This window comes from Schistocerca serialis, chromosome 1 (genome assembly GCF_023864345.2).
Source record: "Schistocerca serialis cubense isolate TAMUIC-IGC-003099 chromosome 1, iqSchSeri2.2, whole genome shotgun sequence".
Classification (NCBI taxonomy): domain Eukaryota; kingdom Metazoa; phylum Arthropoda; class Insecta; order Orthoptera; family Acrididae; genus Schistocerca; species Schistocerca serialis.
Genome location: NC_064638.1, coordinates 829271207 through 829295731, shown reverse-complemented (window position 1 = coordinate 829295731; position 24525 = coordinate 829271207). Strand labels below are relative to the sequence as shown.

The window sequence follows — 24525 nt, the reverse complement described above, 5'->3', positions numbered from 1 at the left end:
TACTAGTAAAGACACGACACATTTTTCAGGCAGTAGTCATATGTATCACTGAACGTACCTGCAAAATTATGTCATTGTACTAGACTTTGTTCAGGAGATATGACGTCATAGATGTTAAACTGTGTGAAATCGAAACTTCAGGACGAAATTCATTACAGCTACACTTGGAATATGTGTACAATTATGTCTGAAATACGTGAAATATATGTGGCGTGTGTATACTCTGGCAGATCTAAAAAGCTGCTCCTAAACCTCTTGATCGATATCTGCTAAACGTCGCACATATATTACTATCTGGAAGGAAATGCTGTGGGCGGAAGAACCAGCAACCTGATAACAGAGACACAGAAGGGGGGGGGGGGGGGGGAGAAAGAGATGCACAAGCAGAGAGGCGGAGGAGTGCATGGTCACGGATGTGGGGGAGGAGGAAATGAACACAATGAGGGGAGGGGGGAATGAAAAGAGAAAGGGAAGAGGAGGAGATGGACAGTGGAAGGAAATAAGGAGCATTAAAGACATGGGGGAGGAGTAAATGGACTGATAAGGGCGGAGTAAGTAATGGGCAGAGAGGTGGGAAGGAGGAAACAAACAGAGAAAGGGAAGAGAAGATGAAGAGAGAAAGAGGGGAGGAGGAGATGGACAGAGAGAGGGGGAAGGAAATGGGCAGAGGTAGATGGTGGAGGATAGGATAAAGAGAATGAAGAGGAGACAAGATTGGCAGAAGGAGATGGACTGAGATAAACACTTGGACGACGCCTGTACTGAGATAGTTATTTAGATAAAGAAGCCGACCGGGGTGTTGCACTCCGTTCAGCTTTTGATGGGTTGAGGTGTTGAGTTCCTAAACTTAGAACAACGATCGGAGGGGTCGCACGACTCATTGTCCCGTCAGTGTATAACAGTAAAAGCAAGTTAATAACACTAACCATGCCGAAGGAGGAGTTGGAGTCGGCCGCCTGGCTGGGCGCCGCCTCCTGCTGCTGCTGCTGCTGCCTCGCCGCCTCCGGGTCCGCCAGCCGCGCCCGCCGCCGGCACCGCTGGTCGTACGCCAGGTACGCCACCACCAGCACCTGCGTGCCACACACCTCAGGCTGCGCTCGTCAGTTTGCTTAAAAAAGTTTAGGAATAATTAGAAAACATCAATACTACCTCCATTCAGCTTGTAACTGATTTTAGTCACGACCCACTTTGAACACCACATCTATAGTGATGGTTGTGTAGAGCCCTACACTGGGAGCCATTTGTGTAGTTCTGTAATCATTTAAACCTCACAATTGAAGTTAGTCAACGATTATTGTGTCTACGAGGGGCGTTCGGTAAGTAATGTAACGTATTTTTTTGCGAAAGCAGGTTGGTTTTATACAAGATTCCAATACATCAAGTTAATCCCCACTCTTTTGGCTAGAAAACACTATTTTTGAACAAAATCTCCATTCAGTGCGACTGCCTTAGGTCACTTTAATGGGAGGTCCTGTATGCTGACTTGGTACCATTCTACTGTCGACACCGGAGTCAACGTCTTGCTGCATTAGTAAGTTACCCATCATCCACATATTGCTTCCCGCAGAGGGCAACCTTGATTGGGCCGAACAGATGGCAGTCGGAAGGTACGAGGTACAAGGTAGAGTGAATGAGGAAGAACAATCCAATGGTGTTCTGTTAGCTCCTGTCGGATGCGCAGGCTTGTGTGAGGTCTTAGGTTGTCATGGAGAAGGAGAAGCTCGTTTGCATTTTGGTGGCGACGAATAAGCTGAAGTCGTCCCTTCAGTTTCCTGAGGGTAGCACAATGCACCTCAGAGTTGATGCTCGTAGCGTGAGGGAGGACATCAAACAGAACACCCCCCCCCCCCCCCCCAGTGTCCCAGAAGAAGTACTTCTTCGGAGGAGAGGTGATGTGGCGCCACTTCATAAATTGACGTTTTGTTTCGCGTTAGAAGCGGTGACCCACGTTTCATCGTTTGTCACGGTGTCCGACAAAAAAGTGTCACAATCAGCTTCGTAACGCACAAGGAATTCACTACGGATGGTCCCTGGTTGGTCTTTATGGTCTTCTGTTAGGCGGTGAGGCACCCAGCGCGCAAACACCTTTCAGTACTCCAACTGGTGGACAAGTGAGTCAACAGATACTTCCCGTTGAGCAGCAAGGTGTTTGCTTCTGATCCGTCGATCACCTTGATTGAGAGTGTCCACACGTTCCAACATTGCAGGAGTCACAGCCGTGTGTGCCCGACTGGCAAGCGGGAGATTGTACAGGGTTGCTCCACCTTTTTGCGATGATGACTGGCGTCTTGCCCAACGACTCTTCGTGCTTTTGTGACTACCAGGTCTCCTAAACATTCTGCAAGCACCTACGAATATTTGCAATGCTCTGGTTTTCCTCCAAAAGAAACTCAGTGACAGCTCTCTGCTTTGAACACAGCACTTTGAAAGCTACGGGGCCTGAAGCAGGAATATTCCACGATGTTCCGCAACAAATTCCGTATTTTTTCAACCGGAATTGTGCGCGAAAAGGATCTGTTGCATTGCTTATTGTAAATCCCTCCTAGGTCACGCTGAAGGAATTAGGCTAAGAGACACTGAAAATAGTAGAAGAGTTTTGATATTTGGGCAGTAAAATAAATAACGGTAACTGAAGTAAAGACGAGAAGACTATCAGCAGCAAAAAAAAAAAAAAGTTTTTCAATAATGCGGTAACACTGTATATTATGTGTAAGAAAGCCTTTCTAGGAAGTATCTGTGCGGATTGTAGCTTTACGTGGAAGTGAAACATATTGGTACGGTCGTGCTTCCCGCTGATAAGGATAATGCTACGGTCCTTTTGACAAGGGAAGCCTACAACGAGAAGATATATAGTCAAGTAAGTGATTCTATCTACCGCAAAATCGCTAAGAACCCAAGAAGCCGTATATCCAGAAAAACTGCTACTCTTTTGAACGATACTTTTTTACCTAAACACATTATCAGGAGGCTTAGACCACTCAATGCTGTTCCACTAAGACTGTATGGGCTGTCCAAGATTCACAAGGATGGCGTCCCACTACGATTGATAGTAAGTAATACTGGTGCTTCTACTTATTCGACTGCCAAACGTCTGGTCTCCTTACTAAGCCGTATGTGGGTAAGTGCTGCCACAATATACGTAATTCCAAGGACTTTATCAATCTTTTGAATACTGTTAATCTGAGCAGCTCGGATTTACTAGTTAGCTTCGATGTGGTCTTTCTACGAAAGTGCCTTTATTTGACTCACTACATCTTATTGGTAACTTGTTCAGTGATGATTTGACGGCTTTGGTTGAACATACTTTCTCCTCGACTTATTTTTTAATTAATAAAGAAGTTTTTGAACGAACTGACGGTGTCGCCTTGGGAAGTCCCTTGTCCCCTGTAGTGGCCAATCGTTTTTTGGAAGACTTTGAGAAGAAAGCTCTTGAATCTGCCGTCTTAAAGCCTACGGTTTTCTGGCGTTACGTAGATTACACTTTCGTTGTATGGCCTCATGGCAGACAAGAATTGGAAAAATTCCTTTGTCATTTCAACTTTTTACATGAGAACATCAAATTTACTATGGAGATTGAGAAAGATGGGACTTTACCCTTTCTAGACGTGTTAGTACGCCGTAAGAATGATGGGTCTTTGGGACATTCACTGTATAGGAAACCCACAGATACAGATCTGTATCTTCAGGCGACCAGCTGCCATCAGCCCGCACAAACCGCCGGTGTTCTTAGTACTTTAGTTCATCGTGCGCATGTAGGATCGGATGCTGATAGCCTTCACGAAGAATTAGTGCAGCTGGAGAAGGTTTTTAAAGAGAATGGCTATACTTCGCGTCAAACACGCAAGGCCACGCACAATTATAATAACAGGAAGCAGCGCTCTAAGGAGACTGAAGACGACTATAAATCAACTGCGTCCCTTCCATATGCCGGGAACGTGTCTTCCAAAACAGGCAGACTGCTTAGGAAGAATAACATTAATGTCATCTTCCGTTCACCAGCAAAGAGCAGGGCCTTAGTCGGATCAGTTAAAGATGATTTACAATTGAGGAAGGCGGGTGTTTATAAAATTCCCTGTGAGTGCGGCTCTGCATATATAGGTCAGACGACACGAATGGTCCAGGAGCGCTGTGTAGAACACGAAAGACACACGCGTCGGCGGCAACCTTTAAAATCAGCAGTAGCAGAACGTCGCATTTCCATGGGACATTCAATGGAATACAATAATACCAAAATTTTAGCACCGGGTCCAGCTTCTGGGACTCCGTAATTAAAGAATCCGTGGATATACGTCTTGCTGATAATTTAAGGAATCGTGATAACGGCTTTCAGCTGGATAAAAATTGGAATCCGATTATTAAAATCATGCGGTCACAATGGAATCGACATGCTCAGTCGATACTAAGTGATTAAATTGCTCTTACTTCACACACAACTTGGCCGCCTCGCGCATGTGACCTGCTAACGCATGCGCCGTAAACCGTCAGTACGATTCGCATGCGCGGAATTCGCTGTAAATACCATGACTGCATCAGGTCTCTTCATCGTGCTTCAGCTGGATCCCTGAAAGTGTTTTCTTATACGAGTGCGGTTCCGTGTCGTATCGTTGTAGTTTTCACCGCATATCAGCGTTGAGTACCTGCCTTTTCGGCGTTGGTACTTTCGTAGTTTTTGCCCCAGATTAGCTGGGAAGTTTTGGTGTGCGTAGTCCTCTCGTGCCGGGCCCCTAGCTATATCAGGCGGACCCATGTCTACCATGGAGGAGTCCGCAGAGCAGCCTTCGCGGCCCTCCGACACTCCCACCGCCGCCCCTCGGGGTACATCGCGTCGGAAACGCCGCTCATCCCGGCTTCTCGTCGCGCCTGATGTTCCGCCCACCTCGCAGTGGGCGAAGGATCGCTTTAATCTCGCCAACCGCCACAAATCGCCGGTGGACCACCGGCACTGGAACCGATCACCGTGACGACTGTCCACCGTCCCGTGTCAGGGTCCGCTCTTCCGTGTCGTCGTCGCCTGACGACTCACCTGACGGCTTAATAATAGATCTTTCTCGTAGTGAGGAGGCGAACGCCTCGGCTGTGTCTGACCACCACCGGGTTGTACCTATGAGTGCACCTCTTCCTACGCTGTCCCGCCACCGTGGCGAGTCTTCTGGACACCCTGACCCATTCGGAAAGTCCTTTGGCCGTTGCTCCAGACACTCCTCCGCCAACGTGGGCTGTGGATTGTGTTCCGATACCTGCCTCCCGTGGGACGCCGCACCGGACGGTTCTGTGAATGAGGAAATGGCTCATGCTCCAGACCCTCCTTCTCAAGAGACACTGTCAAGCCCTCTGAAAAAGAGTAGATACCCTCCATTGTGGTATATAATGTCACTAATTATACAAAACTGAACACTGAGCTTCAGCGGCTCATTTTCGGCCAATTGCGAGCTGTTTACCATCATGTGAAATACCTGCTTGACAGTAGGGACGAATATCTTACCATTCTCGATTCAAATCAAAGGTGATGCCTTACTTTACCCACCAGACGTCGGGTAATCGCCGACCCAAAAACGTCATCAAGGACTTGCCACCAGAGGTTATGGCAGAGGAGGTCAAGGAGGAACTGCTTCAGCTCCATTTCGAAGATCTTTTGGTCCACCAGTACAACAAGAGGGATCCTGAGGCCCGGGTGTTGATCCCCTGCATCACCCATGTCGTCTCCCTTTCCTGGAGGAAGGACATAGAGCGGATTTACCAAATCCGGTAACTTCTGTACACGAAAGCCCGGATTGAATCGTACGAGGGTCGCAATAGGCCAGTCATCTGTCGCAAATGCCGAAGTTTACGACATACTGGGAATTACTGCTCCCTGTCATTGCGGTGTTTTAAGTGTGCCGGCCCACATTTAGTGGAGAACTGCACACTCCCCACTTCAGAGAAACCTACCTGCGCCACGATCCCCACAACATCGCATCCTGGAGGGGGTGTCCTGTTTATCAGAAGGTACTGAAGTCTTCTCGTCCTCCCAAAAAGAAACCAAGAACAAATCGACCTCCCCCACCGCAACGGGACACAACCAACTATCCTGTTTTGTGGAGCCAGCCTGTTGCACCGCTCTCAGCAGCCGCTCGGGTACCAGGCACTGGATGGTTCTGTGACTCCTGTGCCCCTTTCTGCCCAGACTCCCGTGACATCCTTTGCTGCTGCAGCCTGGTCTCCTCCTCATTGTCTGTCTTCCATGATGGCTTCCATGCTCACCGACTTTAGGACCCAGCTGCACCCCCTCCAGTCGACCTGTGGCTGGATCCCGGCCCTCTGCCCCTACCCCCACTCTGCCTACTACTACACCTGCCCCAGCCAGCAGCAGGGGCAAGCAGCCCACCCAGTACCATCCCCCCAGTGGTGGAGTCTGATGCTTCCTTTTGGGAGGACATGCATGAAATCCTCCAGGTCATCTCCTTTTCCATGAAACCTCACATCTGGGCTGTTATTAGTGACACTGCACACAAAATCCATCAGTCAGAGGACAGGCTCTCCAAGGTCATCGCCCTAGTGGAAGGGCTTAGTCACACCATCGCAGGCGCTCCTGTCTGTGATGCATTGTCAATGATAACCGCAGCCATGGTCTCCGAGCTGAGAGTCTATGCTGCTGCAAACGTCGTCGAACTGTTGGTGCAGATGGTTGTTGTCTTGCAAACGTCCCCATCTGTTGACTCAGGGATCGAGACGTGGCTGCACGATCCGTTACAGCCATGCGGATAAGATGCCTGTCATCTCGACTGCCAGTGATACGAGACCGTTGGGATCCAGCACGGCGTTCCGTATTACACTCTTGAACCCACCGATTCCATATTGTGCTAACAGTCATTGGATCTCGACCAACGCGAGCAGCAATGTCGCGATACAATAAACCGCAATCACGATAGGTTACAATCCGACCTTTGTCAAAGTCGGAAACGTGATGGAACGCATTTCTCCTCCTTACTCGAGGCATCACAACAACGTTTCACCAGGCAACGCAGGCCAGTGCTGTTTCTGTATGAGAAATCGGTTGGAATATTTCCTCATGTGAGCACGTTGTAGGTGTCGCCACCGGCGCCACCCTTGTGTGAATGCTCCGAAAAGCTAATCATTTGCATATCACAGCATCTTCTTCCTGACGGTTAAATTTCGTGTCTGTAGCCCGTCACCTTCGCGGTGTATCAATTTTAATGGCCAGTAGTGTAGAACAGGCACGGCACAAGCAGCACCGTAGGGAAGTACAAGACCACGCCTGCGACTGCAGGGAGGCGGCCGCTGCGCACCTGGAGGACGGCGCAGGCGAGGAAGCCGAGGCAGGCGTCGCGCCAGACCCGCAGCGCGGGCGAGTAGGGCAGCGGCGGCAGCGCGGCCAGCGGCGGCGACGTCACGTAGGCGACGCCGGCGGCGGCGAGGGCGGCGGCGGCGACGCGGCCCCAGCGCCGGCGCATCCAGAAGGCGGCCCACGACGCCGCCACCAGCAGCGCGCTCGGCAGGTAGGCGCGCAGCAGCGCCGGCCGCGGGTCCCGCCACAGCTGCACCGCCGCCCGCAGGCAGCTCGTCGCCGCTGCGCACACACACACTCGGCGCTCCGCTCTCCAGCCAAAACCTCAAAACACTGCATTTACAGTACTGAGTACTCTCTTGCGCGCAGCTGTCTATTTGCAGAAACAGGAGGCCTTGGAATTCGCTTGCTTACAGGGTGATTCAGTTTAGATAAATGTAAATTAATGCAGATGAATAGGAAAAAGAATCCCGTAATTTTTGAATACTCCATTAGTAGTGTAGCGCTTGATACAGTCACGTCGATTAAATATTTGGGCGTAACATCGCAGAGCGATATGAAGTGGGACAAGCATGTAATGGCAGTTGTGGGGAAGGCGGATAGTCGTCTTCCGTTCATTGGTAGAATTTTGGGAAGATGTGGTTCATCTCTAAAGGAGACCGCTTATAAAACACTAATACGACCTATTCTTGAGTAATGCTCGAGCGTTTGGGATCCCTATCAGGTCGGATTGAGAGAGGACATAGAAGCGATTCAGAGGCGGGCTGCTACATTTGTTACTGGTAGATTTGATCATCACGCGAGTGTTACGGAAATGCTTCAGGAACTCTAGTGGGAGTCTCTGGTTCAAATGGTTCAAATGGCTCCGAGCACTATGGGACTTAACATCTGTGGTCATCAGTCCCCTAGAACTTAGAACTACTTAAACCTAACTAACCTAAGGACACTACACACATCCATGCCCGAGGCAGGATTCGAACCTGCGACCGTAGCAGTCGCGCGGTTCCGGACTGCGCGCCTAGAACCGCTAGACCACCGCGGCCGGCCGGAGTCTCTGGAGGAAAGGAGGCGTTCTATTCGTGCATCGCAACTGAGGAAATTTAGCGAACCAGCATTTGAGGCTGACTACAGTACAATTTTACTGCCGCCAACTTATTTTTCGCAGAAAGACCACAAAGATAAGATAAGAGAGATTTTTCCCTCGTTCTGTTTGGGAGTGGGACAGGGAGAGAAAATGCTAGTTGTGGTACGATGTACCCTCCTCCACGCACTGTATGGTGGATTGCGGAGTGTGTATGTAGATGTAGATAAATTCCTACCACTGTCGTTTCATGCAAACCGCAATTTTTTATCTGTCCTATTTAATTTCAGTCCAAAATATGATCTAGGATTGTAAAACTGATGGACTTTGGTTCTGTGACTCTCTTCTGCTGTCCTTATTTCAGGCGAGTATGGGTTGTGCTTTCTTACAACCGCTGGACAAAGTCTTTTATTCGAGGAACCTACGTTACGAAGGTCAGTTTAGAATGAACATAAGAAATTCAAATTACTATAAGTATTTGATACGTAGTGACACATCGATAAGAATTACAGAGAATCTAAAAGGAAGTTTAAAAGTACGATCGCCGCGTAAGCACAGTGAATCACACCTGTCGCAAGTAAATTAACACCTTCCAAATGGTTATATAGGCCGTACGTGACATGAAGACATTGCGATCCACTGTTTGTCACCTAGATCTCCGAATCTGACACAATTCGAGGGCTCCAAATGGGTATTTGGGATGGTGAATTCACAAGGATCTGCTCGTTCTCGAGAATATAGGCAGTCACTATTGCTCGGCAACAATCCCGACCAGGTGAATTGCAGCCATATGTTCGGCAAAACTGCCGCTTACAATAGCTCGGGAATGTTTGCGGCAATACATTTCCGCGCCAGAAGTATCTACGCGGGCCGCGAAAGCGAACAACTAGAAGTGATTGCGGCTCTCCTGCTTTTGTGTTTCGCTAGTTGAAAACTTAGCGAGAAAAAGAGACCTCGGGCACTGTGGGTGCGTTCTTTTTTGAGAACGTGAACTGCTTCCGAATCTTCAACCCGAGAACTGATGCTGAATACATTTTGAGTAGATCGTAAAATGAATTGACCCAAGAACTCACAAGGACAATACCAATAGGAAAGACTGTATATCAGCTCACAATCAGACTGACAGAGATCTTGAGGGTTTTGGCTGCGGCTGATTCACACAGAAGTTTGATGTAGGCGAAAGCATTGTACCTTGGAACACTTCTCAGGCTTTTGCCTTTAGCCAGCCCTGCAATAGAAGCTTTATACATATTTTTATTCCATTTTGAAATGATAGTTTTGTTCTGCAGTCTTCTCCGAACTCACAGAAATTACCCCGAAAAAGTAACGTTATTTCACATGTTTGTATGTGAAGCGCCGTTCCAGTGTACAACATGGTCGCGTATCTCGGTACAAATGTTCTCTTCAGATTTAAAAGTGATCCAATCTGGAAAACCTACTCAGTGCTGTAGCTGATAATCCATGAGTTGCATTGTTACTCTGCTACACACACATTATCGGTAAGTTAAATCAAATTAAGAGGAAATGTGATCGAAAACCAATTAAAAGTTAAAAGCCTTTTGGTATAGTAGCTGTTGGCAACTAACACAAATTTCGCGTTAGAGGAAGGGTTGAAGGAATTAATTAAAGTAATTTGCTATAAAAATCAAAATTATAGGTCAATATTTTGTTGTGATTCACCCGTACAGAAAGAGAATGATTTTTGTAAATGCAATACATCTACGACCAGTGTTATGGGACGACAAAAGTAATGTATTCAAAGATCGTAATCAACAAAAGGACAGTTGACGAGATGAAGCGCATTAACCACGAAAGCACAAGTGATAGGTCTTAAGAATGTTTAGAAGTCTTAAGAAGGTATGTAGAATACAATTACGGCTCACCGCTGCAGATTCTTTGCTACGACGGTGGCAGCGAGGATGCCCTTTTTGAAATCACGGTCTTTGTATGCATTACTTTCGACGTTCCGTAGCTCCTGCCACAGATGTGCAAATCACGTTCATGAATTTCATGTTTCTGTCGCTTGATCACTTCTGGATTTTCATACACGTCGAACAAATAGATGGCCTCCACGTAAGTCAAATTTCGAGCTGAAGGGAAATAATGTTAGCTATATAGGAAATGTATTCGCACTTGAGAATATGGACAACCATCAGCTGTATAAGGGAATAACAGCGAAAATTGCTGGTGTACCGGGAATCGAACCCGAGCGGTCGCTTTACCATTAGGCTATTCAATCACGTTTCATAGCCACGCCCTAACTTCCAACTTCCAACTTATCCCCCGACACCGGGCAATTTCAACTAATATATTTTCTCAGTATGGGAATATACATAATAGATGTACGAATGCCCGTTGTAGACACATAGCTGACGACATATGAAAGTTTGGGCCTGGCCGTGGAGCGTGCTCGGATAGCCTAATGGTAACACTACCGCTCGCGATAAGCGGGAAATCCGGGTTGGAGGCCCGATCCACCACATAGTTTCACGTCGTCATCCCATTTTACAGCTGACGGTTGCCCATATTCGCAACTGCGAATACATTACATGTATTTCATAACGGCTGTAATTGCCGCAGTGCATCGTACTTATGAGCAACAAGGCACTGCAGTGTCGAAATAATGTTGTTTCGCCACTCAGAAACGGGACACAGTGATAAGAGTGGGAGGGGAGCATATAATTATAGAGACAAGGACACTGATAAATATGGCATGGCCACACGAAATATGTCCGTCCTTACCTTAGCAATGTGCTATACCTTAGCAATTACCAGCAACACTTTTCTCCAGCAGCAATAGTGCCGAGAAATACCGAAATATTGCCGTATATTGCTGTTACTTTGAAGTAATGCTGACGACAACACTATTGCGGACAACAAGGTCGTAAAACGTGATCATGAAAAGGCAGCTTAATATTTTCGTATACACTATCTTATCCGGACGTCCATTAGTTGACATTAATATGGAGCGTGTCCAACCTTCATCTTTATGACGCTTTAAACTCTGCTGTGGACACTTTAAGAGAGGTGTCTGAATGTCTGTGGAGAATGGCGGTCCAGAGCCGAAACAAGAGAAGGCAATGATGTTGGAAATACGTTAGGGAGCGAAGTCGACGTTCTAACTCTTCCCAGAGGTTTTCCATTGGGTTCAGGTTGGGACTCTGGACAGACCAGAACATTTCAGCACTGTTATTGTCTACAAACCATTTCGTCACTGATGCTGATTTACGACCGCCTGCATTGTCATGATCATCGCCTCCGAACTGTTCCCCTACTGTACGCAATACACAGTGTTGTGAACTGCGTTCATATCCTTCCGCAAAAAGCGTTTTCCTGAGTGAAATAAGGGCACCTCACCCACCTCCTGCGTCATTAATTGTTGGCACTACACGTGGGGCATGCTACATTATTCAGGCAATTATCGAACCTAAACCCTTCCATCGGATTGTCGGAAGGTACAGCGTAAGCCATCAGAGCAAATCACTCTTTCCAGGCATTCACTGTCCAGTGCCGTCGCTTTTTACACCGCTTCAAGCGTCGCTTCCTCGCTTAGCATTGAGTAGAGAGATATTTGGCTTATGAGGAACTGCTCCCACATTGAACAGTCACTGTGGTCTCTGGACTGCTGGCAGCAATTTGGAACTCACGATTAACTGCTTCCGCCGTTTTCACGCTGTGTTTTACAACCTCCCTCTGTGATATTAGACGTCCTCGTCTGTACATGAAGTTTGTGTGGTCTTGTTTTAGCTGTGATTGTTCCCTTGCGTTTCCATTTCATAGTCAAATCACCAACGGTCGACTAGGTCAGTTGAAAAGTCCCTAACAGATTTATTACTCCAGTGATTTCTTACTCAAGTGACTTCCAATGACTAGTCCACGGGCCGGCTGGTGTGGCCGAGCGGTTCTAGGGGCTTCAGTTTGGAACCGCGCGACCGCTACGGTCGCAGGATCGAATCCTGCCTCGGGCATAGATGTTTGTGATGTCCTTAGGTTAGTTAGTTTAAGTAGTTCTAAGTTCTAGGGGACTGATGACCTCAGGTGTTAAGTCCCATAGTGCTCAGAGCCATTTGAACTAGTCCACGTTCGAAGTCACTGAGCTGTCCTGGCCGACCTATTCTGCTGTAACAGCTTTTCCATTGAGAACAGTACTGCCCGCGTCATTTGCGGGCCCGCATCTCGTGAAATCTCATGCTCATAAACTGAGGATAATTGCAGAATGTGGTGCCACACAATGTGGCACTACACAAAACTGGCGCTAATAGCATAGGCACATAGGGAACGCACACGACACAGATCTGTAAGTCCACGGTATCGGTGATAAGTTGAGAAGACCGTCCCGAAACACATGTGCTACAAAACGCCACTGTTTCCTGCGCATGCACCCCGACATCAATATGGTATTTGATCACCACGCACGCGTACACAGGCGCACAACGGGTTGGCATACTCTGGATCAGGTGGTCGAGCAGCTGCTGAGGTATAGCCTCCCATTCTTGCAGCAGTGCCTGTCGGAGCTCCTGAAGTGTCCTAGGGGATTGAAGAGCTGCAGCGATACGTCGATCGAGAGCATCTCAGACGTTCTCGATGGGGTTTACGTCTTGAGAACAGGCAGGCCACTCCATTCGCCTGAGATCTTCTGTTCCAAGGTACTCCTCCACGATGGCAGCTCGGTGGGGCTGTGCGTTATCATCCACCAGGATGAAGGCGGGACCCACTGCACCCCTGAAAAGGCGGACGTACTGTTGCAAAATGACGTCCCAATACACCTGACCTGTTACAGTTCCACTGTCAAAGACATGCAGAGGTGTACGTGCACCAATCATAATTACACACCACACCAGCAAACCACGACCTCCATACAGGTCCCTTTCTAGGACATTAAGGTGTTGGCATCTGGTTCCTGGTTCACGCTAGATGAAAACCCGTCTCGAATCACTGTTCAGACTATACCTGGACTCGTCCGTGAACATAACCTGGAACCAGTGTTCCAATGACCATGTACTGTGTTTTTGTCACCATGCTTTACGGGCTCTTCTGTGACCAGGGATAAGTGGAATGCACCTTGCAGGTCTCCAGGCGAATAAACCATGTCTGTTCAGTCGTCTGTAGACTGTGTGTCTCGAGACAACCGTTCCAGTGGCTGTGGTAAGGTCCCGAGCAAGGCTACCTGCAGTACTCCGTGGCCGTCTGCGGGCACTGATAGTAAGATATCGGTCTTCTTGTGGTGTTGTACGCTGCGGAGTCCCATACTATAGCGCCTGCAAACGTTTGCTGGCTGCTGGAATCGTTGCCATAATCTTGAGATCACACTTTGTGACACACGGAGGGCCCGTGCTATGACCTGCTGTGTTTGACCTAGTATTCTACCCCTCATAACGTCCTCAACATGTGTTCTTCGAGGCATTTTCAACACACATTCACCATTAGCAGGTCTGAAAACGTCTGGAGACTTACTCGTTGCACCGTACTCTGACATGCACCAACACACCTCTGCGCATGTGGACTGCTGCCAGCGCCACCGTGCGACGACCGCAGGTCAAATGCACCGCATGGTCATACCCCGAGGTGTTTTAAAACCGCAAATAGCCCACTAGAGCATTGTTTTACCATGTATCAGCATTATCTTTAATTTTTGAGCATGGGTGTAGTTGTCAATTCCGCACTGCGTGGTGGTATTCCGATACTTTAGATCATATAGTGTGCTTCACATAAAATGTAGACTGGAAATGGCAAGGAAAACGTTTCTGAAGAAGAGAAATTTGTTAACATCGAGTATTGATTAAGTGTCAGGAAGTCGTTTCTGAAAGTATTTGTATGGAGTGTAGCCATGTATGGAGGTGAAACATGAACAATAACTAGTTTGGATAAGAAGAGAATAGAAGCTTTCCAAATGTGGTGCTACAGAAGTATGCTGAAGATTAGATGCGTAGCTCATATAACTAATGAGGAGGTATTGAATAGGATTGGGGAGAAGAGAAGTTTGTGGCACAACTTGACTAGAAGAAGGGATCAGTTGGTAGGACATGTTCTGAGGCATCAAGGGATCACCAATTTAGTATTGGAGGGCAGTGTGGAGGGTAAAAATCGTAGAGGGAGACCAAGAGATGAATACACTAAGCAGATTTAGAAGGATGTAGGTTGCAGTAGGTACTGGGAGATGAAAAAGCTGGTACAGGATAGAGTAGCATGGTGAGCTGCATCAAACCAGTCTCATGACTGAAGACCACAACAACAACAACAACAGCAACAGTGTACTTCAGCATATGCAGCGTCAAATCGGTTATCACTTCGATGCTGTCCATGTTACCAATTATAAAGAACATTAAAAAATTCAACTTTCTTTCACATTGTCTGGAACTCTTACCGATGTATCGCTATGCGTTAGACAGTTGTAGCCGTTTATAATCCCTGTGTACATTTTGGCTGGTTACAAATTAGTCAGGCGATGTTGCAGACGACGGCCACGCCAGAGCAGAGCAGTGGAGTGGGCGCTGACTCACCTCCGCGCGCCCTGGCGGTGCAGTCGGCGGTCTGCAGGCTGGCGATGGAGAACAGCCCGGCGGAGCTGTGCTGCTTCACGAAGTGCACCTCGTCACGGTCGCTCCACGACAGCCGCAGGTCCTCCTCCGTGTACCCGTCTGCCAAGGCACACAACATCACAACGCAGCTACAGTGGTTTCTCTGCACCAAATACAGCCTACACTAGCGTTTACAACTCACGTTTCAAAATGCGCTAACCGGCACCGCATTCTCACTGGCCTATTGCAGCCAACCTGTCCACTTGAGAAGTTTCTCATCTATTCAGAACGTACCCAGTATTTACCAGATCTTGTTGTTCTTCTTCTCCTATTATTTGACAAGTAACACATTATACTGATCTTACATTCTATCTTTTTTAGCAAGTGAGTTAGGGTCTTTCTCGCTTCATCCTTGATTAATATCTATAGAAAAATTGGTTTTTTATTGTTCAATCTTATGTTTAGAAAGTTGTTTTATACAAAGGAATGCTTAAGGGAGCAACGATGCCGTGTTTCTTGACTTCCGCAAGGCGTTTGATACAGTTCCCCACAGTCTTTTAATGAACAAAGTAAGAGAATATGGACTATCAGATCAATTGTGTGATTGGATTGAAGAGTTCCTAGATAACAGAACGCAGCATGTCATTCTCAAAGGGAGAAGTTTTCCGAAGTAAGAGTGATTTCAGGTGTGCCGCAGGGGAGTGTCGTAGGACCGTTGCTATTCACAATATACATAAATGACCTTGTGGATAACATCGGAAGTTCACTGAGGCTTTTTGCGGGTGATGCTGTAGTGTATCGAGAGGTTGTAACAATGGAAAATTGTACTGAAATGCGAATTTACGCATGGTGCAGGGAATGACAATTGAATCTCAATGTAGACAACTGTAATGTGCTGCGAATACATAGAAAGAAAGATCCTTTATCATTTAGCTACAATATAGCAGGTCAGCAACTGGGAGCAGTTAATTCCATAAATTATCTGGGAGCAGACATTGGGAGTGATTTAAAATGGAATGATCATATAAAGTTGATCGTCCGTAAAGCAGATGCCAGACTGAGATTCATTGGAAGAATCCTAAGGAAATACAATCCGAAAACAAAGGAAGTAGGTTACAGTACACGTGTTCGCTCACTGCTTGAATACTGCTCACCCGTGTGGGATCCGTCCCAGATAGGGTTGATAGAAGAGATAGAGAAGATCCAACGGAGAGCAGCGCGCTTCGTTACAGGATCATTTAGTAATCGCGATAGTGTTACGGAGATGATAGATAAACTCCAGTGGAAGACTCTGCAAGACAGACGCTCAGTAGCTCGGTACGGTCTTTTGTTGAACTTTCGAGAACATACCTTCATCGAGGAGTCAAGCAGTATATTGCTCCCTCCTACGTATCTCTCGCGAAGAGACCATGAGGATAAAATCAGAGAGATTAGTGCCCACACAGAAGCATACCGACAATCTTTCTTTCCACGTACAGTACGAGACTGGAATAGAAGGGAGAACTGATAGAGGTACTCAAGGTACCCTCCGCCACACACCGTCACGTGGCTTGCGTAGTATGGATGTAGATGTAGATGTAGATTCAAATACTGCTTTACTATGAACTATTATACCAATATTGCTCACTAATACAGTGTAACTCAAGATAATTGTTAGACAAACAAATCTGTGAACCATCTGTCCTATTCCCATAAAGCATATATACTCTATGTGTATGTATATTTTTATCTACTGATTTTCGTGTAAACAGTTTTCCATTCCATTGTGACAGGGTGCTACAGCAACCAGTTCCGAATTACTTCAGAATAGTATGTAATATCAATGACGTGTTTTACCATTTTGGGGCATCATCTGACTATATGAAAGTCGCTGGGTATATAACCCGTCCGTCAAAAAGCCATATAAAATGGAAAGTGGACGCAACAGTAACTGGATGTGTAATCCACCCATCATTAAAACACATATAATGCTAAGTGAACTTTGAGCACACCAGCTGACTCTGCCATAGCAGTACAAAATTGAAAACGGACATTGCGCTGTGTGTGGCTCATGATGCGTTTACTTTTGTAAGCGTATTCCTATTTTGTGCTGCTATGGCGGAGTTAACTGGCGTATTCTTGGTCCATTTCGGGTTTTATATGTTAATATGACGGATGGATTACATATTACTTACTGTTATGTCCATTTTCCACTTTATATGTCTGACAGGTTACGTATACAGCTACTTTTACACAATTTTATGGTGCCCCAAAAGATTGTTTTTATCCTGAAATACTATGGACTTTCATTTGTATTACCATCAAACCCCTACGTTGTTGTGACCTTGGATCACAAAATAAATAAATCTAATGAGGTAACAGCACAACTGTTGTATTTGAAACCGTTTAGGAAATAAGCCAATTCTCGCGGAATATGTAGAGATTATGACGGAGAGTAAAAGAAATATAATGTTCGCTTCTGTAATATTACAGTAAGTGCAGTACCACATTGCTTTAAAATGGAACAATGAATCAAGAACACTGCTCATCGGATAATTTGAAATGTATCTACAACTTTAAGCATAAATAAATGACGCATAGCAACAAGAACTGCTAAATAAAGGCGCTGTTTAAAGTCGCTGTATGGCGGAAAACTACCAAATGGCGATGGCAGCGCCGAACATAATATGCTAAAGCAGGTAAGCGCCATCCTGCTATGAATTCTTTAATCAGGTCCAACTAATAATATATTATTAAAATAACAAGTTTAATGCTAGCTAAATTTTGTTTCAATCATTGGATAAATAGTGTGTTTTTTACCCTGCGTTTATTATGAATTCTGAGGTTTTTTAAAAAATTTTTTGGTAACTGGTTAGTAACTAAAACGGAATAAATTATTTCGACTATATGAACGTTAAGTGGACCGTTCTACGTTACTAATTAATATATTATTAGCGACAGCAGAGAGCGGATAGATGAAAAACTATATTGAGGACCTCTGCGACGTGGTACAAGAAGAAATGTGTATTGATGTGGAACTTGTGAGCGATCCAGCATTAAAAGTCTTCTTTTATGTATAGGTCCACAGTTGTAAATATGTTAAAACAACTAATTTTTCTGTGTTGGTTGTTTTTATTGTGGAATTAAAAAGAAATCACTATTCGTAGATTATTAAATGCCGACCTCTTCGGCACGATGAAGTTACATCCAACAAAAATTGTTTTGCTTTCAGGTTGAGGGATACGTAACATGTGTTGGCGACCGTAATAAGTACATATGAAAAACTGCAACACTTATACATGTTTTTCTTTGTATCAGCGTACATAACATATTAAAATACCTTAGCCAAACTATTAAAGTAGAAACACTCATTGTGTGGTCAACGTGTTAAAATCAAATAGAGTGCACGTATAACAGTCAGCGTTCGACACAGCTTTGGAAGACATGCTATCAAACAAGGCAGAACAAACAGATAAGTCCTTCGGGATTTCTAAGCTAGCTAGAGCAAGCAGTAATCACACTGTTATTCAAGTTAACGTGTTGAATCAATGTGACTGGAGATATAGCATCGAACTTTTGGAAGATAGTAATTCATACAATATCGAAGATAGCAAATGCAAGGCAAGCGAAAGAACTATCACACAGTCAGCGCACCAAAGTTGCTGATAAGAATAATACACAAAAGAATGAACTTCTTTTAGATGACTATTAATTTGGCTTAGGTAAGGTCAAATATATAGAGGCAACTTTGACATTACGCTTAGTAGTGAAAGCAAGGTACTAGCAAAATCAATAGACTTTCATAGAATAGCGGATCTATAAAAAAGATGTTTGCCGTTCTCAGAAAAATAGTTATAGTGAAGGACGGATAATATATGACATAAATAACGAGCAAGAGAGAATAGTAAGAACAGAAGACCAAAGAAAAAATGCTCGGATTAAAGTTGTTACTAAACCTGTGCACCGAAGAAGCAGTAACGGAAACAAAAGGAAAGTCCAGGATCGGTAAATTCAAGTTTAAAAGATATCAGTGGTAAGATTCGCTGATGTCATTCCTGTGCTCAGTGACACTGAATCTATTGAATGGAACGAACGCTATAGTGGGCATAGAATATGGGTTCGGATCAAACCAAAGAAAGACGAAAGTGCTGAGGAGTAGCAGAAATGAGATTAGCGATAAACTTGACACAACAATTGAGAACCACGTGATAGGTGATGTGAAGGAACCTGCTGGTTTGGTCGCAAAATAACACATGACGAACGATGTAGATCTAGCACAGGCGAAGAGAGCATCCCTCGCTGGAATAAAAAATATGCTTTAATTTGGGAAGACGAGTGTGAGAATATACGTTTGGAGCACGTCACTGTATGGAAGAGAGTCATGGAGTGGGGGAAAGCCGGAAAAGAAGAGACTCGAAGCGTCCGAGATGTGATGTTATAGAAGGATGCTGAAAATTTAATAGACTAATAAGAAACGAAGTAGCTCCCCGCAGAATCGGCGAGGAGTGGAATGTATGGCGAATGGACAATCAGAATGACACGAAGACAGTATATGTCTTTAGACATCAGATAACAGCAGTGATTATCAAACTTCTCTGCTTAGACACTGTAGGGTGACGACATCTCTGGCCACATCGGAAGGCGGGTGGGCGGGTGTGTATGTGTATTGGCCACTAAAAGGAAATACCAGTTTTCTTAAACCATGGTTACTTATAGAAGATTATCACTTAAAATTTTTGAATCTAAATATTGTGAGGTATAGCACCAAATATTGTAAGTGAAAAGTGTATAATATATTGGAACTACATGTATTCTTCTGAAGGCTCAAAGAGTGATCAATTTTCCGTACCTAGGCGGGGAATGTGGCCAATACCATCATAGCAGGATCCCATGTTTGTTGTACTGATTATCAGACACGTTTTCTGGGAATCTTCACGCCCTGCTGTCTGAAAGAAAACGAAGCGACTGCAGCACACCTCTTTGGATCCGACTTTTGTATTATGTCAAATATAACAGAAGAAAGTCGGTTTTAAATAGTGTAACTTTATCAATTCATAATTGTCACAATGGGATAAAATGGCGGATGATACCTTTGCGTTTATAAAAGAACGTATCAGTCATTCTCATCTGTAGTATTTTTACTGAGGTGAACAACTCGACCACTTCCTCCGATAAATGGTGTGGCCACTTTCCAAGATCAGACGCTATGTCGGAATTAGTAATCCACAGAAGAAACTAACAAACTGAAATAAATAACAAGGAACTGCACTTTAGGCCAATAGGCGTTAGCTAAATATTAATAGCACTCCATCATCAGGCCATAAGTGGCCTATCGGGACCATCCGACCGCCGTGTCATCCTCAGCTGAGGATGCGGATAGGAGGGGCGTGTGGTCAGCACACCGCTCTCCCGGTCGTGACGATGGTTTTCTTTGACCGGAGCCGCTACTATTCGGTCGAGTAGCTCCTCAGTTGGCATCACGAGGCTGAGTGCACCACGACAAATGGCAACAGCCCATGGCGGCCCAGATGGTCACCCATCCGAGTGCCGGCCACGCCCGACAGCCCTTTACGTCGTTGATCTGACAGGAATCGGTGTATCCACTGCGGCAAGGCCGTTGCCCATTATGTAAACATTGCTACTGTAAAAAAAAGAAAAAAGCTTATGTATTTCTATACAAGTGAGACGCGTGGAGGGATGCATCAAACCAGTCTTCGGATTGAAGACTACAACACCAAAAACAACAACAACAAGAAGTAAGGTATTTAATTAATAACACTAACTGCAGTATGAGACATGATCAGAAATGTTTACTAAATGTTTGGAATGTCGTTTTTCTTTTACTCATTGCGTTGTATTACTACAACCTTAAGTTGATTTCATATTACTAGTTACAAGCAAGCACCACATTTCAATATGACCGCGTATATAATGCGCATTCACGAATCCTTGTTACTACCATTTGCCATTTATACCACAACATCCGATCAGTTGAGCGGTGATACCTGCGCGCGCCCGTGAGTTGTCAGCATTGGAAGACCAATAATGAAATATCCCTCGTCTCATTCCTGTTAACCCTTCCGTGACCGCGCTACATACACTATGTGATCAGAAGTATCCGGACACCTGGCTGAAAATGACTTACAAGTTCTTGGCGCCCTCCATCGCCAATGCAGGAATTCAGTATGGTGTTGGCCCACCCTTAGCCTTGATGACAGCTTCCACTCCCACAGGCATACGTTCAATCAGGTGCTGGAAGGTTTCTTGGGGAATGGGAGCCCATTCTTCACGGAGTGCTGCACTAAGGAGAGGTATCGATGTCGGCCGGTGAGACGTGCCACGAAGTCGGCGTTCCAAAACATTCCAAAGGTGTTCTATAGAATTTGTCAGGAATTTGTGCACTCCAGTCCATTATAGGGATGTTATTGTCGTGTTGCGACTCCGCCTCAGGCCGTGCATTATGAACAGGTTCTCGATCGTGTTGAAAGATGCAATCGCCATCCCCGAATTGCTCTTCAATAGTGGGAAGCAAGGTGCTTAAAACATCAATGTAGGTCTGTGCTGTGACAGTGCCACGCAAAACAACAAGGGGTGCAACCCCCCTCCATGAAAAACACGACCACACCCTAACATCACCGCCTTCTAATTTTACTGCTGGCACCACACACGCTGGCAGATTGCGTTCACGGGAAATTTGCCATACCCACACTCTGCCATCAGATCGCCAAATTGTGTACCGTGATTCGTCACTCCGCGCAACGTTTTTCCACTATTCAATCGTCCAATATTTACGCTCCTTACACCAAGCAAGGCGTCGTTTGGCATTTACCGCCGTGATGTGTGGCTTATGAGCAGCCGCTCCACCGTGAAATCCAAGTTTTCTCACCTCCCGCCTAACAGTCATAGTACTTGCAGTGGACTCTGATGCAGTTTGGAATTGCTGTGTGAGGGTCTGGATAGATGTATCCCTATTGCACCTTACGACCCTCTTCAACTGTCGGCGGTCTCTGTGAGTCAACAGACGAGGTCGGCCTGTACACTTTTGTGCTGTACGTGTCCCTCCACGTTTTCACTTCACCATAACATCGGAAAGAGTGGATCTAGGGATGTTCAGGAGTGTGGAAATCTCGTATACAGACGTATAACACAAGTGACACCCAATCACCTGACCACGTTCGAGGTCCGTGAGATCTGCGGAGCGCCCCATTCTGCTCTCTCACGATTTCTAATAACTACTGAGGTCGCTGATACGGTGTACCTGACAGTATGTGGCAGCACAATGCACCTAATATGAAAAACGTATGTTTCTGGGGGTGTCCAGATACTTTTGATCACGTAGTGTACCACTCAGCTCCTCACGTTAGCTCAAGGTCGAATTCACCAACATCAATTAAAATTAAGCACATATTACTGTCTCTGTAAACAGTTTTGTTTGTTACTGAACAAGAAAAATACAAACTAGCTTTTAACTGTATTTGACCTTTTTTGGATTCTGCTGCTAGTTGCTAGAAGCATATTATCATAAAATAGGCTGAGAACCGCGGGGTGTACTATCACCTGATTCCAGCCGCATGCGGCACTTGGGCCTTAGTTTCACGATCACTGGACTACAGGATTCCGTAGAGAGCAAACACAGTAAGAAAAGACAAAGAGTGGAATATATCCAACAAATAACTGCGGACGTTGGTTGTTAAGTGCCACTCTAAGATGAAGAGGTGACAAAATAGAGCGGTCGTAGTGGGCTTATAGAAGACTGATGACAAAGAAATGGTGAGAAATGACTGGCAACCTTAGAATCGATTATGCTGAAACGATGCTAGTAATTAGTCCCAGAGCAAACAAGCTCGACCAGTAATTACTTATTTATCATTTGCTTTTGGTTGTAGGAGTCTTAGTCACAGTAGAAGTTCAGAGAGGCTTTAACGACCGACTTGGAATGTTACAATATTTTTTAACCCATGTTGTGTTTTCTTTAGTCCTATGTAGTCGTCTCATTCTTAGATATGGTTCAGTTGTTATAATAAATGTGGTATTATTTCTACAGGGTAATTATCCATTAACTTTAAAGAATTACACACACACACACACACACACACACACACACACACAGGGGCATTTTGATGAAAAGGATATAGTTAATGACGAAGAAATATTATCTACAGAATGTTTATTAATTGAAATACATAAATGTAGCAATGTATTCCCAACACCAAAAGAATTACAAAAATGTAATATGGACATGGGTTCAAAAATTCTTCGTTAGCGAGTTACGAAAGGTATTGCTTGAACTGACCTCTGAATACGCAACGCACTTCAGACGTGCATTTTTACTTATATTCTTCTTCACGTTTGTTTTTGGCATTTGTTTTTAATTCGACTAGTTGTCTTCTGTTCAACAGCAACACGTGATGCGGAATCATTCTAGGTCATCTTAATAGTCCCTGTTTCCTCACAAAATTTCTTGCTGGGCAAACAAACCAAAAACGCTTAAAGATGAGGTATATCACTGTACATCTAGACGTCATCCAACGGATGCGTTTTAAGCGCGATAGCTACCCACCTCAGTTTAATCTAAACATTCGCCACTATCTCGATAATCAGTTGTCAAATCTTTGGGTTGGTTGAAGGGTGGACCACCCGGTCTTCATATTTGAATCCAATGAATTTTTACCTTTGGGGAAATTTGTAATGGTTGACGCATTACGCTCCAGTACCCGACGTCGACGTTGTGGGGAAGCGTACGCAGATGGATTTGACCGCATATGACGCACTGTAAGAGTTTTCAACGGCGTACGGCATGGTTTGGAACGCAGGCTCAGGGCAGGAATCGAAGCAGAAAGGGGTCACTTCAAGCAGTTTTTTAAATGTACTTTGTTAAACTTATCGCATGCAACATCAGCAATAAACCCATGTAACTCCATAACGAATAGTTTTCGGACGTATGTACTTCTTGACTTGTTTTAATTTTTCGGCGTCAGGAACACATTGCTACATTTATGGACACCAATTTATAACTACCCTGTGTAGTTGTTCCACGCTATTCGCAGGTCACCGTGGCAGTGTGGTTTCACACACACCTATACACACAAACTAACTTACGTCCACACGCATTCCGGCGTTGTTTCCCATTACATACTTACAGCTCTGCATAGAGATAGTGCAGGTCTGTGTGTCCATCGGATACCGGCGGAAATCCATGTCACAGGCGAACGCCATCGATGTCCTGAAACAGCACAGGATGGCAGGCGTGATTTATCCGCTCTTTTCAGCATATAAAAATAATTGAGTTGTTTCTGTTTGTGCTTGTAATTTGAATTTAGTGATTATTAACATTGCTAATGGTCCCCACTAATATATAAAGCGAGGTCCTTTATTGCGGCGATTTCTCCAGTGAATCCTCAACAAAAAAGCCAGATACCAATAACGGCAAACAATAAGCATTCCAGTTTCCTTTAAATCAAATCATAGCGTTTCAGACTCTGCAGAAACAATGTAAAGGGTTCACCATCCTTCTGGAGCAAATGTAAAATCGATGTATTCTTCACTTGCTAGAACGACAATTCACAGGCGCTGCCCGAGACGTAAAATATCTTTGCCCCTGTCAAAAGAGAGCTGCAGTAGAGTCGCAGGTCAGAGCAGTCTCTGCCGTAGTTGCAGTCGCT

The 24525-nt window shown here is 45.3% G+C and overlaps 1 protein-coding gene across 1 annotated transcript in view; it reads right to left on the bottom strand.

Annotated features, from left to right (window-relative positions):
* Nucleotides 1-24525, bottom strand: part of LOC126437444 (glutamate-gated chloride channel-like) — a 184718-nt gene that overhangs the window by 6819 nt on the left and 153374 nt on the right. The window contains exons 7-9 of the mRNA XM_050090482.1: nt 24004-24086; nt 14867-15004; nt 7425-7567 (exon numbers count right to left, since the gene is read on the bottom strand). Of these exons, the coding sequence (XP_049946439.1) occupies nt 7425-7567; nt 14867-15004; nt 24004-24086 (364 nt within the window). The remainder of the gene's footprint in view (nt 1-7424; nt 7568-14866; nt 15005-24003; nt 24087-24525) is intronic.